Here is a 19,880-nt window from a genome sequence, read left to right on the forward strand (position 1 = left end):
ATCATCAGAACATCATCATACCCCATCATCAGATCATACCCCATCATCAGAACCCCATCATCAGAACACCATCATACCCCATCATCAGAACACCATCATACCCCATTCATCAGAACACCATCATACCCCATCATCAGAACACCATCATACCCCATCATCAGAACACCATCATACCCCATCATCAGAACACCATCATCATCATCAGAACACCATCATACCCCATCATCAGAACATCATCATACCCCATCATACCATCATCAGAACACCATCATACCCCATCATCAGAACATCATCATACCCCATCATCAGAACACCATCATACCCCCATCAGAACACCATCATACATCATCAGAACACCATCATACCCCATCATCAGAACCATCATCATCAGAACACCATCATACCCCATCATCATCATCAGAACATGATCATACCCCATCATCAGAACACCATCATACCCCATCATACCATCATCAGAACATCATCATACCCCATCATCAGAACACCATCATCAGAACCATCATACCCCATCATCAGAACACCATCATACCCCATCATCAGAACACCATCATACCCCATCATACCATCATCAGAACATCATCATACCCCATCATCAGAATCATCACCATCATCAGAACATCATCATACACCATCATCAGAACACCATCATACCCCATCATCAGAACACCATCATACCCCATCATACCATCATCAGAACACCATCATACCCCATCATCAGAACATCATCATACCCCATCATCAGAACACCATCATACCCCATCATCAGAACACCATCATACCCCATCATACCATCATCAGAACACCATCATACCCCATCATCAGAATATCATCATCATCATACCATCATCAGAACATCATCATACCCCATCATCAGAACATCATCATACCCCATCATCAGAACACCATCATACCATCATCAGAACACCATCATACCCCATCATCAGAACATCATCATACCCCATCATCAGAACATCATCATACCCCATCATACCATCATCAGAACACCATCATACCCCATCATCAGAACATCATCATACCTAATCATCACACATCATACCATCATCAGAACACCATCATACCATCATCAGAACATCATCATACCCCATCATCACCATCAGAACATCATCATACCCCATCATCAGAACACCATCATACCCCATCATCAGAACACCATCATACCCCATCATCAGAACACCATCATACCCCATCATCAGAACACCATCATACCCCATCATACCATCATCACAACATCATCATACCTTATCATCAGAACATTATCAGAACATCATCATACCCTATCATCATAACATCATCAGAACATCATCATACCCCATCATCAGAACACAATCATACCCCATCATCAGAACACCATCATACCCCTTCATCAGAACACCATCATACCCCATCATACACATCATCAGAACACCATCATCATCAGAACACCATCATACCCCATCATCAGAACACCATCATACCCCATCATCAGAACATCATCCCCATCATACCCATCAGAAACATCATCAGAACACCATCATACCCCATCATCAGAACACCATCATACCCCATCATCAGAACATCATCATACCCCATCATCAGAACATCATCAGAACACCATCATACCCCATCATCAGAACACCATCATACCCCATCATCAGAACATCATCATACCCCATCATCAGAACACCATCATACCCCATCATCAGAACACCATCATACCCCATCATCAGAACACCATCATACCCCATCATCAGAACATCATCATACCCCATCATCAGAACATCATCATACCCCATCATCAGAACACCATCATACCCCATCATCAGAACACCATCATACCCCATCATCAGAACACCATCATACCCCATCATGCCATCATCAGAACATCATCATACCATCATCAGAACATCATCACCCCATCATCAGAACACCATCATACCCCATCATCAGAACACCATCATACCCCATCATCAGAACATCATCATCATACCACCATCATCAGAACACCATCATACCCCATCATACACATCATCAGAACACCATCATACACCATCATCAGAACACCATCATACACCATCATCAGAACACCATCATACCCCATCATCAGAACATCATCATACCCCATCATCAGAACACCATCATACCCCATCATCAGAACACCATCATACCCCATCATCAGAACCATCATCATCAGAACACCATCATACCCTATCATCGTAACATCATCATTCCCCATCATCAGAACACCATCATACCCCATCATCAGAACACCATCATACCCCATCATCAGAACACCATCATACCCCATCATCAGAACACCATCATACCCCATCATCAGAACACCATCATACATCATCCCATCATCATAACATGATCAGAACATCATCATACCCCATCATCATCAGAACATCATCATACCCCATCATCAGAACACCATCATACCCCATCATCAGAACAACATCATAACATCATCAGAACATCATCATACCCCATCATCATAACATCATCAGAACATCATCATACCCCATCATCAGAACACCATCATACCCCATCATCAGAACATCATCATAACCCATCATCAGAACACCATCAGAACATCAGAAATCATCACCCCATCATCAGAACATCATACCCCATCATCAGAACACCCCATCATCAGAACACCATCATACCCCATCATCAGAACACCATCATACCCCATCATCAGAACACCATCATACCCCATCATCCATCAGAACACCATCATACCCCATCATCAGAACACATCATCCCCATCATCAGAACACCATCATACCCCATCATCAGAACACCATCATACCCCATCATCAGAACACCATCATACCCCAATCATACCATCATCAGAACACCATCATACCCCATCATCAGAACACCATCATACCCCATCATCAGAACACCATCATACCCCATCATCAGAACATAATCATACCCCATCATCAGAACACCATCATACCCCATCATCAGAACACCATCATACCCCATCATCCCATCATCAGAAAACCAACATACCCCATCATCAGAACACCATCATACCCCATCATCAGAACACCATCATACCCCATCATCAGAACATCATCATACCCCATCATCAGAACATCATCATACCCCATCAGAACATCATCAGAACACCATCATACCCCATCATCAGAACACCATCATACCCATCATCAGAACACCATCATACACCATCATCAGAACACCATCATACCCCATCATCAGAACATCATCATACCCCATCATCAGAACACCATCATACCCCATCATCAGAACACCATCATACCCCATCATACCATCATCTGAACACCATCATACCCCATCATCAGAACACCATCATACCCCATCATCAGAACACCATCATACCCCATCATCAGAACACCATCATACCCCATCATCAGAACACCATCATACCCCATCATCAGAACACCATCATACCCCATCATCAGAACACCATCATACCATCATCAGAACACATACCATCATACCACCATCAGAACATCATCAACCCCATCATCAGAACATCATCATACCATCATCAGAACATCATCATACCCCATCATCAGAACACCATCATACCCCATCATCAGAACACCATCATACCCCATCATCATAACAACATCATCATACATCATCAGAACATCAGAAAATCATCATACCCTATCATCATAACATCATCAGAACATCATCATACCCCATCATCAGAACACCATCATACCCCATCATCATAACATCATCAGAACATCAGAACATCATCAGAACACCAGCATACCCCATCATCAGAACACCATCATACCCCATCATCATAACATCATCAGAACATCATCATACCCCATCATCAGAACATCATCAGAACACCATCATACCCTATCATCGTAACATCATCATTCCCCATCATACTGAACATCATCATACCCCATCATCATAACATCATCATAACCATCATCAGAACACCATCATACCCCATCATCAGAACACCATACATACCCATCAGAACATCATCATACCCCATCATCAGAACATCATCATAACATCATCAGAACACCATCATACCCCATCATCAGAACATCATCATACCCATCATCATAACCCCATCATCAGAACATCATCAGAACACCATCATACCCTATCATCATAACATCATCATCTCCCCATCCATCATCAGAACATCATCATACCCCATCATCAGAACATCATCATTCCCCATCATCAGAACATCATACCCCATCATCAGAACATCATCATACCCCATATCCTCAGAACATCATCAGGGTCAGCCTAGTGGTTAGAGCATTGGACTCAGAAAATCATCAAGGTCATGCAAGTTCAAACCCCCGAGCTGAACAAGGTACAAATCATGAACACCATCTGCCCCTGAACAGAACAGTTAACCCACTGTTCCTAAGCCGTCATTGAAAATAAGAATTTGTTCTTAACTGACTTGCCTGGTTAAATAAAGGTAAAATAAAAATCAAAAAAAACCATTAAATCAGAACATCATCAGAACATCATCAGAACATTATCATACCACATCATCAGAACATTGGCCTGCACACTGGGTTGTTAATTTGAGAGATGGTGAGAATTTCCTGACAAACAGGGACAGAGCACAGACATGCTCTCTTTTCCACTCTTCACCATCATCAGAACTCCATCTCCCCTCCTCTCCCATCGTTCTCTCTCTCTTACTGTAACATCTGTCTGTTGCATCATAATTCAGAATGAGGCTGGCCTGCATCAGAACACCATGCATCCCCATGGAACAGTTCATCAGAACCACATGTGTGTGTGTGTCATGTGTGTCATCATGTGTGAACATCATGTGTGTGTGTGTCATCAGAGAGATCAGAATAGAGAAAGAGGAATGCAAGAGAGCTAGAGCACATTGGGGAGGAAGGAACCACATAACCCCATCATACACATCCTATTCTCTGGGCTGTCAGCTGTTTGCTATACCATTCATGGTGTCATGTGTCATCAGAATGTCATCATGTCATCAGAACATGTGTGTCATGTGTGTGTGTGTGTCAGAACTCTGAATCCCAGGATGTGAACATGAGCAGGGATTGGACAAGTCAGCGTCAGGCTAACAGCCAATTGCCTCCCTCCCTCCTGTCCTCCATAGCTACGGCCGTATGATTGGTTCAGGTGTTGCAGGGTGAGGAGAGGAGAGTGGGGAAGAGAGGAGGAGAGGAGATGGGGAGAGGGAGAGAGAGATTGGGGGAGAGAGGAGAGAACAGATGAGAAAGGAGGAGTGGGAGAGTGGGGGAGAGAAGATAGAACAGAGCACAGAGGAGAACGTAGGGGTGGGAGAGGGGAGAGAGTATGGGAGAGAGGAGAGAACCATCGGACAGAGGAGAATGGAGGGGTGGGGAGAGGGGAGAGATCAGAGAACAGAGGGCCGAGGAGAAAGGAGGGACGGGAGAGGGGGAGAGGACAGAGTAGAAAGGAGGAGTGGGAGAGGGGGGGAGAGAAGAGAGGATAGAGGAGAAAGGAGGGGTGGGAGAGGGGGAAGTGAGTGGGGGAGAGAGGAGAGGACAGAGGAGAAAGGAGGGGTGGGATCATCAGCCATCAGAGAACAGAGGATAGAGGAGAAAGGAGGGGTGGGAGTGAGTGGGGGACCAGAGGAGAAAGGAGGGGTTGGAATTGTTGTTGTTTTTAAAGAGGGGACTGATTTTGGTGATTCAATGAAAACAACATTTGAAAAAATGAGAGAGGAGGGGAGAGGAGGAGGAGAGAGGAGGGGAGAGGAGGAGGAGAGAGGAGAGGAGAGTAGGAGGGGAGAGGAGAGGAGAGTAGGAGGGGAGAGGAGAGGAGGAAGAGAGAGGAGAAGAGGAGGAGAGAGGGGAGAGGAGGAGGAGAGTAGGAGGGGAGAGGAGATCATAGGAGGGGAGAGGAGAGTAGGAGGGGAGAGGAGAGGAGGAAGAGAGAGGAGAGAGGAGGAGAGAGAAGAGGAGAGGAGAGGAGGAGGAGGAGAGTAGGAGGGGAGAGGAGAGATTCATGAGGGATTGGCTCTGGTCTGGATGCATCGTTTCCTGTTCATCTACCCTCCTCCTCCTCTTCCTGTCCACCCTCTGTTTCTCTGTGGTCCTGAATCTCAGTGCTATTGACTCTGCTGCTGCCTTTCAATCTCTGCAGTCAGAAACAGAAAGTCTCCCACACATGCATACACATTATTTATACGTCTGTCTCTCTGTGTCTCTCTCTGTGTCTCTCTCTCTCTGTGTCTCTCTCTCTCTGTGTCTCTCTCTCTCTGTGTCTCTCTCTCTCTCTCTCTACCTCATCTCTCTCTCTCTCTCTCTCTCTCTCTCTCTCATCTCTCTCTCTCTCTCTCTCTCTCTCTCTCTCTCTCTCTCTCTCTCTCTCTCTCTCTCTCCTCATCCCCATCTCAGAACACCATCATCTCCCCATCATCATAACATGATCAGAACATCATCATACCATCATCAGAACATCATCAGTTCAATTCAAGGCTTTATTGTCATGGGAAACATATGTTGCAAGTGAAGTGAAGTAGATAATATACAAAAGTGAAATAAACAATAAAAATTAACAGTAAACATTACACTCATAACACTCACAGAAGTTCCAAGAGAATAAAGGCATTACACATGTTGTATTATGTCTATATAGAGTGTTGTAACGATGTACAAATGGTTAAAGTACAAAAGGGAAAATAAATACAAAATAAATATGGGTTGTATTTACAATGGTGTTTGTTCTTCACTGGTTGCCCTTTTCTTGTGGCAACAGGTCACAAATCTTGCTGCTGTGATTGCACACTGTGTTATTTCACCCAGTAGATATGGGAGTTTATCAAAATCGGATTTGTTTTCAAATTCTTTGTGGCTCTGTATAATCTGAAGGAAATATGTGTCTCTGATATGGTCATACATTTGGCAGGAGGTTAGGAAGTGCATCTCAGTTTCCACATCATTTTGTGGGCAGTGTGCACATAGCCTGTTTTCTCTTGAGAGCCAGGTCTGCCTGCGGTGGCCTTTCTCAATAGCAAGGCTATGCTCACTGAGTCTGTACATAGTCAAAGCTTTCCGTAAGTTTGGGTCAGTCACAGTGGTCAGGTATTCTGCCACTGTGTTCTCTCTGTTTAGGGCCAAACAGCATTCTAGTTTACTCTGTTTTTATTCATTCTTTCCAATGTGTCAAGTAATTCTCTTTTTGGTTTTCTCATGATTTGTTGGGTCTAATTGTGTTGCTGTCCTGGGGCTCTGTGGGGGTCTGTTTGTGTTTGTGAGCAGAGCCCCAGGACCAGCTTGCTTAGGGGACTCTTCTCCGGGTTCATCTCTCTGTGGGTGATGGTTTTGTAATGGAAGGTTTGGGAATTGCTTCCTTTTAGGTGGTTGTAGAATTTAACGTCTCTTTTCTGCATTTTGATAATTAGCGGGTATCGTCCTAATTCTGCTCTGTGTGCATTATTTGGTGTTTTACGTTGTACATTGAGAATATTTTTGCAGAATTCTGCATGCAGAGTCTCAATTTGGTGTTTGTCCCATTTTGTGAATTCTTGGTTGGTGAGCGGACCCCAGATCTCACAACCATAAAGGGCAATGGGTTCTATAACTGATTTAAGTATTTTTAGCCAGATCTTAATTGGTATGTTGAATTTTATTTTCCTTTTGATGGCATAGAATGCCCTTCTTGCCTTGTCTCTCAGATCGTTCACAGCTTTGTGGAAGTTACCTGTGGCGCTGTTATTTTGGCCAATGTATGTATCATTTTTTGCGTGCTCTAGGGCAAAGATCTCTAGATGGAATTTGTATTTGTGGTCCTGGCGACTGGACCTTTTTTGGAACACCATTAGTTTTGACTTACTGAGATTTGCAGTCTGGTCCCTGGTCTGGCAGAATCTGTACAGAAGATCTAGGTGCTACTGTAGGCCCTCCTTGGTTGGGGACAGAAGCACCTGCTCATCAGCAAACAGTAGACATTTGACTTCAGATTCTAATAGGGTAAGGCCGGGTGCTGCAGACTGTTCTAGTGCTCTCGCCAATTCACTGATATATATGTTGAAGAGGGTGGGGCTTAAGCTGCATCCCTGTCTCACCCCACGGCCTTGAGGGAAGAAATGTGTGTTTTTTGCCAATTTTAACCACACACTTGTTGTTTGTGTATATGGATCTTATAATGTTGTATGTTTTTCCTCCAACACCACTTTCCGTTAATTTGTATAGCAGACCCTCATGTCAAATTGAGTCTAATGCTTTTTTTTAAATCAACAAAACATGAGAAGACTTTGCCTTATTACTCTGTCCTGTCCTCACACACTGTTACACATGGCTCCTGTCCTCACACACTGTTACACATGGCTCCTGTCCTCACACACTGTTACACATGGCTCCTGTCCTCACACACTGTTACACATGGCTCCTGTCCTCAAACACTGTTACACATGGCTCCTGTCCTCAAACACTGTTACACATGGCTCCTGTCCTCAAACACACTGTTACACATGGCTCCTGTCCTCACACACTGTTACACATGGCTCCTGTCCTCACACTGTTACACATGGCTCCTGTCCTCAAACACTGTTACACATGGCTCCTGTCCTCACACTGTTACACATGGCTCCTGTCCTCAAACACTGTTACACATGGCTCCTGTCCTCACACACTGTTACACATGGCTCCTGTCCTAACACACTGTTACACATGGCTCCTGTCCTAACACACTGTTACACATGGCTCCTGTCCTAACACACTGTTACACATGGCTCCTGTCCTCACACACTGTTACACATGGCTCCTGTCCTAACACTGTTACACATGGCTCCTGTCCTCACACACTGTTACACATGGCTCCTGTCCTTACACACTGTTACACATGGCTCCTGTCCTCACACACTGTTACACATGGCTCCTGTCCTCACACACTGTTACACATGGCTCCTGTCCTCACACACTGTTACACATGGCTCCTGTCCTCACACACACCAAGAGACATGTCACCACACCAAGAGACATGTCACCACACCAAGAGACATGTCACCACACCAAGAGACATGTCACCACACCAAGAAACATGTCACCACACCAAGAAACATGTCACCTCACCAAGAGACATGTCACCACACCAAGAGACATGTCACCACACCAAGAAACATGTCACCTCACCAAGAAACATGTCACCTCACCAAGAGACATGTCACCACTGCACTACACCAAGAGACATATCACCACACTACACCAAGAGACATGTCATTCACCACACCTAAGAGACATGTCACCACACTACACCAAGAGACATGTCACCACACCAAGAGACATGTCACCACACCAAGAGACATGTCATGTCACCACACCAAGAGACATGTCACCAACCAAGAGACATGTCACCACACCAAGAAACATGTCACCTCACCAAGAGACATGTCACCACACCAAGAGACATGTCACCACACCACCAGAAACATGTCACCTCACCAAGAAACATGTCACCGGACCAAGAGACATCACAACCAAGAGACATGTCACCACACTGACCAAGAGACATGTCACCACACTTTTATTTTCCAAGAGACATGTCACCACTTGCCTTGAAACATGTCACCTCACCAAGAAACATGTCACATGTCACCACACACACTCAAGAGACATGTCACCACACCAAGAGACTGGTCACTTTTTTGGACACCAAGAGACATGTCACCACACTACACCAAGAGACATGTCACCTGGTCCAAGAGACATGTCACCACACCAAGAGACATGTCACCTCACCAAGAGACATGTCACCACAAACAGTAGACATTTCACCACATTCAAGAGACATGTCACCTCACCAAGAAACATGTCACCTCACCAAGAGACATGTCACCACACCAAGAGACATGTCACCACACCAAGAAACATGTCACCTCACCAAGAAACATGTCACCTCACCAAGAGACATGTCACCACACCAAGAGACATGTCACCTCAGAGACATGTCACCACACCACACCAAGAGACTTGTCACCACACCAAGAGACATGTCACCACACTACACCAAGAGACATGTCACCACACCAAGAAACATGTCACCTCACCAAGAAACATGTCACCTCACCAAGAGACATGTCACCTGTCACCAAGACACATGTCACCACACCAAGAGACATGTCACCACACCAAGAGACTTGTCACCACACCAAGAGACTCCTGTGACACCACACCAAGAGACTCCTGTCACCAGCACTTGTCACTCAAGTCACTACACCATGACATGTCACCACACTACACCAAGAGACATGTCACCACACCAAGAGACTTGTCACCACACACAAGAGACTTGTCACCACACCAAGAGACATGTCACCACACCAAGAGACATGTCACCACACCAAGAGACATGTCACCACACCATGTCACCACACCATGTCACCACACCAAGAAACATGTCCTCACACACTGAAACATGTCACCTGTCACCAAGAGACATGTCACCTGTCCTCACACAAGAGACATGGCACCAACCAAGAGACATGTCACCTCACACCAAGAGACATGTCACCACACACACCAAGAGACATGTCACCACACCAAGAGACATGTCACCACACCAAGAGACATGTCACCTCACCAAGAGACATGTCACAAGAGACATGTCACCACACCAAGAGACATGTCACCACACCAAGAAACATGTCACCTCACCAAGAGACATGTCACCACACCAAGAGACATGTCACCACACCAAGAAACATGTCACCTCACCAAGAAACATGTCACACTACACCAAGAGACATGTCACACCAAGAGACATGTCACACCACACCAAGAGACATGTCACCACACACACCAAGAGACTGTCACCACACCAAGAGACATGTCACCACACTACACCAAGAGACATGTCACCACACCAAGAAACATGACCTCACCAAGAAACATGTCACCACACCAAGAGACATGTCACCACACCAAGAGACATGTCACCACACCAAGAGACATGTCACCACACCAAGAGACATGTCACCACACCAAGAGACATGTCACCACACCACCAAGAGACATGTCACCACACCAAGAGACATGTCACCACACCAAGAGACATGTCACCACACCAAGAGACATGTCACCACACCAAGAGACATGTCACCACACCAAGAGACATGTCACCACACCAAGAGACATGTCACCACACCACACCAAGAGACATGTCACCACACCAAGAGACATGTCACCACACCAAGAAACATGTCACCACACCAAGAAACATGTCACCTCACCAAGAGACATGTCACCGCACCAAGAGACATGTCACCACACCAAGAGACATGTCACCACACCACACCAAGAGACTTGTCACCACACCAAGAGACATGTCACCACACCAAGAGACATGTCACCACACCAAGAGACATGTCACCACCAAGAAACTTGTCACCAAGAAGAGACATGTCACCACACCAAGAGACATGTCACCACACCAAGAGACATGTCACCACACCACACAGAGACTTGTCACCACACCAAGAGACTTGTCACCACACCAAGAGACTTGTCACCACACCAAGAGACTTGTCACCACACCAAGAGACATGTCACCACACCACATGTCACCACACCACCAAGAGACATGTCACCACACCAAGAGACATGTCACCACACCAAGAGACTTGTCACCACACCAAGAGACATGTCACCACACCAAGAGACATGTCACCACACCAAGAGACATGTCACCACACCAAGAGACATGTCACCACACCAAGAGACATGTCACCACACCAAGAGACATGTCACCACACCACACACAAGAGACTGAGACATGTCACCACACCAAGAGACATGTCACCACACCAAGAGACATGTCACCACACCAAGAGACATGTCACCACACCAAGAGACATGTCACCACACCAAGAGACATGTCACCACACCAAGAGACATGTCACCACACCAAGAGACTTGTCACCACAGCAAGAGACTTGTCACCACAGCAAGAGACTTGTCACCACACCAAGAGACATGTCACCACACCAAGAGACATGTCACCACCACATGTCACACAGAGACTTGTCACCACACCAAGAGACATGTCACCACACCAAGAGACATGTCACCACACCAAGAGACATGTCACCACACCACGAGACATGTCACCACAACAAGAGACATGTCACCACACCAAGAAACATGTCACTTTGTAATACAGCAGTAACCCAGTCTGTGTGGGTGAATATCATTTAGCCCAACAGTGTGTAAGTTACTGTGTGTGTCTATCATCCCACCAGCTCACAGCCACAATGCCTGCCTCTTACCTCAGGCTTCACTGCCAGGGAATGAGTGGGAAGACAGCACAAACACACACACACACATTCCTCTAGTGGGATGAAATGACACGCACGAACACACACACACACACAGAGAGACACACACGAATGCACACACACACACGCACGGACACACAAGCACATTCCTAGTGGGATGGAATGATATAAAGGAACAGTTCTTTAGAATAGAAAGGAGGGAAGAACCTCGGTCGGTCGGGAGGGAATCAGCAGTCCAGAGGGGTTGGGTGTGTGTGTGTGTGTGTGTGTGTGTGTGTGTGTGTGTGTGTGTGTGTGTGTGTGTGTGTGTGTGTGTGTGTGTGTGTGTGTGTGTGTGTGTGTGTGTGTGTGTGTGTGTGTGTGTGTGTGCTGTTATCACCGTGACAACCCCTGCCCAGCGGCAGTGCTAGGGTCCAGGGGGGGGGTGTGTATGTGCGTGTGTGCTGTTATCACCGTGACAACCCCTGCCCAGCGGCAGTGCTAGGGTCCAGAGAATGCCCAGTGAATGGGTCCTGTGTCTGCTGAGTTGGTAGGCTGGTACCAAGCACTGGGGACCAAACAACAGACAAAGGTTGTGATTTAGCCTTTAGGCCAGGGGATAGTGATGGTGATGGGGGAGTAGGAGGCTGTGTATGGCTGGACTGTCACTGTGACACTCCTGGAACGCTGGAGCAGAGGACTGGCATTATGGTTTACAATACAGGGAGGGGAGGGAGGGAGGGAGGGAGGGAGGGAGGGAGGGAGGGAGGGAGGGAGGGAGGGAGGGAGGGAGGGAGGGAGGGAGGGAGGGAGGGAGGGAGGGAGGGAGGGAGGGGAAGATGGAGAAAGAGAGATACAGAGAGGGAGAGAATACAGGGAGTGGTCTGTCAGAGAGAGGGAGGGTAGAGAGACAGAGGCAGAGGGTGGTAGTGGTATGGGTTATAAGACAGGGATGTGTCTGTGTGTAATAGAAAGGGGGATGAGGGAGAGAGGGGGTAGAGAGAGAGATAGTATCAAGTGTTGATGTCACATGCACGACAAGTACAGTGAAATGTCTTTCTATCAAACTCAAAACCCAACAATGCACTAATCAATAACAATGTAATACTAGAAAAAAAACACATGCATGAGATACAGGGTGGTGTCATGGCACCAGGACCAATGTAGGAGGGGATGGGCGAGAGACGGACAGAGGGGTGGGGGATAGGGTGGGAGTGGTGGGTGGGGTGTCTATGACTGAGACCTTTCTCTCTGCATTTCATAGAGCTGTGTGTGTGTGTGTGTGTGTGTGTGTGTGTGTGTGTGTGTGTGTGTGTGTGTGTGTGTGTGTGTGTGTGTGTGTGTGTGTGTGTGTGTGTATGTGTGTATGTGTGTGTGTGTGTGTGTGTGATGCTTCTGCCAGTCTCAGTGACACACAGACAGAAGGCTATTATAATGTGTCTCTTATGTCACTGCTGCTCCTGAGGTCTTCAGGGAGAACAGTGCGCTGGCATGTCAGTCAGTCAGTCGGGCGACACACTACGGACATGCCTGGCAGTCGGAGTCGGTTGGACACACACAGACAGAGCCATGCGTGACCAGTGTACAGTGTATGCCAGCACACACCCAGTACGCTGTCTGGGTTTGGGAAAGGGAGAGAGATTGGAAGATTAGAAGAGACAGTTGGTTGGACACACGGACAGAGAGAGAGAGAGTCATGCCTGACCAGAACACATGGCGTTGCTGGCCACAGTGCTCAGAGAAGCAGAAGGAGAACATGTCCTCGCAGAAAGACTCACAGAAAAACAGGAGAGCCTCACCAGACAACATCGGGACAGCAGAGGGACTGCTCTTCTGTCTTCTATGTTCCACATACAGAGAAGGACCCTGCTGGTTCAGATTCCTGCTATGCTGCCTCAGACAGAGCTGAGACAGTCTATAGAGGAGACAGAGCTGAGACCCAGTCTATAGAGGAGACAGAGCTGAGACCCAGTCTATAGAGGAGACAGTACAGTCTGTGTGACAGTTGGGAGGAAGGTTCATGGACGGGGTTCTGGAACATGTTTAGTTTTGGAACAGTGTGAGGACGATGCATTGTGATGAGAGAGAGAGGGAGAGGGAGAGAGAGAGAGAGAGAGAGAGAGAGAGAGAGGGGAGCAGGCAGCTTGTTCAGCTGTGTGAGGGCTCGTAGGGTTAAACCCTGTGGAGGGTTGGCTGACGTGGCCGCGGCAATCATGGGTTCTTCTCTTCTTTCTCTCACACACACCGGGACTGGGGCCATGGACTCTCACACACACCGGGACTGGGGCCATGGACTCTCACACACACCGGGACTGGGGCCATGGACTCTCACACACACCGGGACTGGGGCCATGGACTCTCACACACACCGGGACTGGGGCCATGGACTCTCACACACACTTGCTGTGGCTTGTCTCTCATCACTTCTGTGGACAGGGAGAGGTTTTCTCCACACACTCATACCGTCCTCTCTGGGGACCGGACCCATTCACCGCACACACACCAGCACCGTAAACACACACACACGGTGCTCTACCTCAGGGTGGATGGCTGGCCGCTCCGCCACTCCAGCTACTTTATCTTCATCACCACCATCATCATCATCATCATCATCTCTAAATTATGAGGATTCGTCAAGGTACTTGTTTTTAGTAATATGATGCTCTACTCTGTAGGAGTTGACAGATAGACAGACTCTGGGGTTATTTAGGAAGAGTTGAACCATGGCTCGAATCCCAAATGGCACCCTATTTCCTACTTAGTGCACTACTTTTAACCAGAGTCCCATGAGCCTTGGTCAAAATCTGTGCACTATATAGAGAATAGGGTGCCCGTTGGGACTAAGACCATGTTAGCTGACAGCATAGTGCCTTCAGAGGAGTTTCTGTCTCTTCAGTTTGTTTGAGGAGGATTATGAGTTTGTTTTCTCTGGTCGACATTTAGAAGTAACATTTTACTTCCCTAGGAGATATCTCTTTATTATTACTGAGAGTAAGTGCTTTTAACTCTCTCTCTCTCTCTCTCTCTCTCTCTCTCTCTCTCTCTGTTGTTCTGCCTGTGGCACTGCAGTTGTCTTCTGTTTTGATCTCTGTATTCACATTGTATTACTTATGCATTTCTCTTGTAATCTCATTCTGATATTGTGATGTGATGTGTGGTAACAACCCAGACTTTACTGTCTATCTTTATTACTGCCCCTCTCTTCCTCTCTCCGTCTCCCTTTCTCCCTCTCTCCCTTTCTTCCTCTCTCCGTCTCCCTTTCTCCCTCTCTCCCTTTCTTCCTCTCTCCATCTCCCTTTCTCCCTGTCTCCCTGTCTTCCTCCCTCCCTGTCTCCCACTCTCCCTCTCTCCTCTCTCCCTATCTTACTCATCCTCTCTCCCTCCCTCTCCCTTTCTTCCTCTCAATTCAATTCAATTCAAGGGGCTTTATTGGCATGGGAAACATGTGTTAACATTGCCAAAGCAAGTAAGGTATATAATATATAAAGTGAAATAAACAATAAAAACCTCTCTCCTTCTCTTCTTCTCTCCCTCTCTCCCTCTCTCCCCTCTCTTCTTCTCTCCCTCTCTCCCTCTCTCCCTCTCTTCCTCTCTCCCTCTCTCCCTCTCTCCCTCTCTTCCTCTCTTCTTCTCTCCTTCTCTCCCTCTCTTCCTCTCTCCCTCTCTTCCTCTCTTCTTCTCTCCTTCTCTCCTCCTATCCCTCTCCTTCTGTCCTTCTCTCCTCCTATCCCTCTCTTCTTCTCTCCTTCTCTCCTCCTATCCCTCTCTTCTTCTCTCCTTCTCTCCTCCTATCCCTCTCTTCTTCTCTCCTTCTCTCCTCCTATCCCTCTCTTCTTCTCTCCTTCTCTCCTCCTATCCCTCTCTTCTTCTCTCCTTCTCTCCTCCTATCTCTCTCTTCTTCTCTCCTTCTCTCCTCCTATCTCTCTCTTATTCTCTCCCTCTCTTACTTCATCCTCTCTTCATTCTAACATTCTAGAAGTCTAACAATTGCAATGTGTCTAACTCTCCCTCTCCCCCCTCTCTCTGCAGTCCAGCTGTTGAAATCGTCAGAGCTGGGTCGCCACAGTCTACTCTATGTGAAGGAGATAGGACATGGTTGGTTTGGCAAGGTGAGCTGCACCCCGGATTATTTTCTTAGCACATACTAGCGACACAGAAACCACTCCTCCCAAAGTCTGTAGCTGGGTTCTGATTCGCTTCCTGTATTGTTTAAACATGGACCAGCTAGAGGGAGGTTTCAGCATGTATTATACCAGTCCATTCCTGTATTGTTTAAACATGGACCAGCTAGAGGGAGGTTTAAACATGTATTATACCAGTCCATTCCTGTATTGTTTAAACATGGACCAGCTAGAGGGAGGTTTCACCATGTATTATACCAGTCCATTCCTGTATTGTTTAAACATGGACCAGCTAGAGGGGGTTTCACCATGTATTATACCAGTCCATTCCTGTATTGTTTAAACATGGACCAGCTAGAGGGAGGTTTCACCATGTATTATACCAGTCCATTCCTGTATTGTTTAAACATGGACCAGCTAGAGGGGAGTTTCACCATGTATTATACCAGTCCATTCCTGTATTGTTTAAACATGGACCAGCTAGAGGGAGGTTTCACCATGTATTATACCAGTCCATTCCTGTATTGTTTAAACATGGACCAGCTAGAGGGAGGTTTCACCATGTATTATACCAGTCCATTCCTGTATTGTTTAAACATGGACCAGCTAGAGGGAGGTTTAACCATGTATTATACCAGTCCATTCCTGTATTGTTTAAACATGGACCAGCTAGAGGGAGGTTTAACCATGTATTATACCAGTCCATTCCTGTATTGTTTAAACATGGACCAGCTAGAGGGAGGTTTAACCATGTATTATACCAGTCCATTCCTGTATTGTTTAAACATGGACCAGCTAGAGGGAGGTTTAACCATGTATTATACCAGTCCATTCCTGTATTGTTTAAACATGGACCAGCTACTGTAAGTCGATCTGGATAAGATCGTCTGCTAAATGACAAAAAATGGCAATGTAAAATGTTCTGAGGGTGAGTGAGAGAATGAGTGTACACTTTAGCGAGAATAAGGGTAAAGATTGGGACAAAACAGCAGCCTGGTTTGGATATAGGCAGTCTTTCACTATATCCTCTCTTCCTGCTTTCCTACATGTTACTGTCAACATCCCAAATGGCACCATATTCCCTATTTTTTGTATTTTTTATTTTTTTATTTCACCTTTATTTAACCAGGTAGGCTAGTTGAGAACAAGTTCCCATTTGCAACTGCGACCTGGCCAAGATAAAGCTTAGCAGTGTGAACAGACAACACAGAGTTACACATGGAGTAAACAATAAACAAGTCAATAACACAGTACAAAAAAAAGGCGAGTCTATATACATTGTGTGCAAAAGGCATGAGGAGGTAGGCGAATAATTACAATTTTGCAGATTAGCACTGGAGTGATAAATGATCAGATGGTCATGTACAGGTAGAGATACTGGTGTGCAAAAGAGCAGAAAAGTAAATAAATAAAAACAGTGTGGGGATGAGGTAGGTGAAAATGGGTGGGCTATTTACCAATAGACTATGTACAACTGCAGCGATCGGTTAGCTGCTCAGATAGCACATGTTTGAAGTTGGTGAGGGAGATAAAAGTCTCCAACTTCAGGGATTTTTGCAATTCATTCCAGTCACAGGCAGCAGAGTACTGGAACGAAAGGCGGCCAAATGAGGTGTTGGCTTTAGGGATGATCAGTGAGATACACCTGCTGGAGCGCGTGCTACAGATGGGTGTTGCCATCGTGACCAGTGAACTGAGATAAGGTGGAGCTTTACCTAGCATGGACTTGTAGATGACCTGGAGCCAGTGGGTCTGGCGACGAATATGTAGCGAGGGCCAACCGACTAGAGCATACAAGTCGCAGTGGTGGGTGGTATAAGGTGCTTTAGTGACAAAACGGATGGCACTGTGATAAACTGCATCCAGTTTGCTGAGTAGAGTGTTGGAGGCAATTTTGTAGATGACATCGCCAAAGTCGAGGATCGGTAGGATAGTCAGTTTTACTAGGATAAGTTTGGCGGTGTGAGTGAAGGAGGCTTTGTTGCGGAATAGAAAGCCGACTCTTGATTTGATTTTCGATTGGAGATGTTTGATATGAGTCTGGAAGGAGAGTTTACATTCTAGCCAGACACCTAGGTACTTATAGGTGTCCACATATTCAAGGTCGGAACCATCCAGGGTGGTGATGCTCGTCGGGCATGCGGGTGCAGACAGAGATCGGTTGAAATGCATGCATTTGGTTTTACTAGCGTTTAAGTGCAGTTGGAGGCCACGGAAGGAGTGTTGTATGGCATTGAAGCTCGTTTGGAGGTTAGATAGCACAGTGTCCAAGGACGGGCCGGAAGTATATAGAATGGTGTCGTCTGCGTAGAGGTGGATCAGGGAATCGCCCGCAGCAAGAGCAACATCATTGATATATACAGAGAAAAGTCGGCCCGAGAATTGAACCCTGTGGCACCCCCATAGAGACTGCCAGAGGACCGGACAGCATGCCCTCCGATTTGACACACTGAACTCTGTCTGCAAAGTAATTGGTGAACCAGGCAAGGCAGTCATCCGAAAAACCGAGGCTACTGAGTCTGCCGATAAGAATATGGTGATTGACAGAGTCGAAAGCCTTGGCCAGGTCGATGAAGACGGCTGCACAGTACTGTCTTTTATCGATGGCGGTTATGATATCGTTTAGTACCTTGAGTGTGGCTGAGGTGCACCCGTGACCGTGGGATTCGAGATGGTCAGTGACCTGTTTGTTGACTTGGCTTTCGAAGACCTTAGATAGGCAGGGCAGGATGGATATAGGTCTGTAACAGTTTGGGTCCAGGGTGTCTCCCCCTTTGAAGAGGGGGATGACTGCGGCATCTTTCCAATCCTTGGGGATCTCAGACGATATGAAAGAGAGGTTGAACAGGCTGGTAATAGGGGTTGCGACAATGGCGGCGGATAGTTTCAGAAATAGAGGGTCCAGATTGTCAAGCCCAGCTGATTTGTACGGGTCCAGGTTTTGCAGCTCTTTCAGAACATCTGCTATCTGGATTTGGGTAAAGGAGAACCTGGAAGGGCTTGGGCGAGAAGCTGCGGTGGGGGCGGAGCTGTTGGCCGAGGTTGGAGTAGCCAGATATAGTGCACTACTTTGGGCCAAAGCCTTATGGGCCCTGGTCAAACGTAGTGCAGTATATAGGGGATAGGGTGCCATTGGAGACACACCATTGGAGTGTGCTGTGAGGTAGTGTGTGTGGAATGTGTGTGTAATGTGGTGTTGATCTTATTAGGGCTACAAGCTGACCTACAGCCTTGTCTGTCTGAGAGCTGGGACTATCTTCATGTCACACTGAATTCCATTCCATCTGCATTGCTTCCTGAGACAAAGCTTTTTAGTTAGTGCTGAACTGTACGTTTTGCTCTTCTCTCTGTCTCTCCCTCTGTCTCTCTCTGTCTTTCTCTCTGTCTCCCCCTCTGTCTCTCTCCCTGTCTCTCTCCCTGTCTGTCTCTCCCTGTCTGTGTCTCCCTGTCTGTGTCTCCCTGACTCTCCCTGTCTCTCTCTC

The 19,880-nt window shown here is 46.7% G+C and overlaps 1 protein-coding gene across 1 annotated transcript in view; it reads left to right on the forward strand.

Annotated features, from left to right (window-relative positions):
* LOC135529079 (serine/threonine-protein kinase LMTK1-like) overlaps window positions 1-19,880 on the forward strand; it is a 66,683-nt gene that overhangs the window by 45,621 nt on the left and 1,182 nt on the right. The window contains exon 4 of the mRNA XM_064957987.1: window positions 16,307-16,386. Coding sequence (XP_064814059.1) covers window positions 16,307-16,386 — 80 coding nt within the window. The remainder of the gene's footprint in view (window positions 1-16,306; window positions 16,387-19,880) is intronic.

Source organism: Oncorhynchus masou, unplaced genomic scaffold (genome assembly GCF_036934945.1).
Source record: "Oncorhynchus masou masou isolate Uvic2021 unplaced genomic scaffold, UVic_Omas_1.1 unplaced_scaffold_1087, whole genome shotgun sequence".
NCBI classification, from domain to species: domain Eukaryota; kingdom Metazoa; phylum Chordata; class Actinopteri; order Salmoniformes; family Salmonidae; genus Oncorhynchus; species Oncorhynchus masou.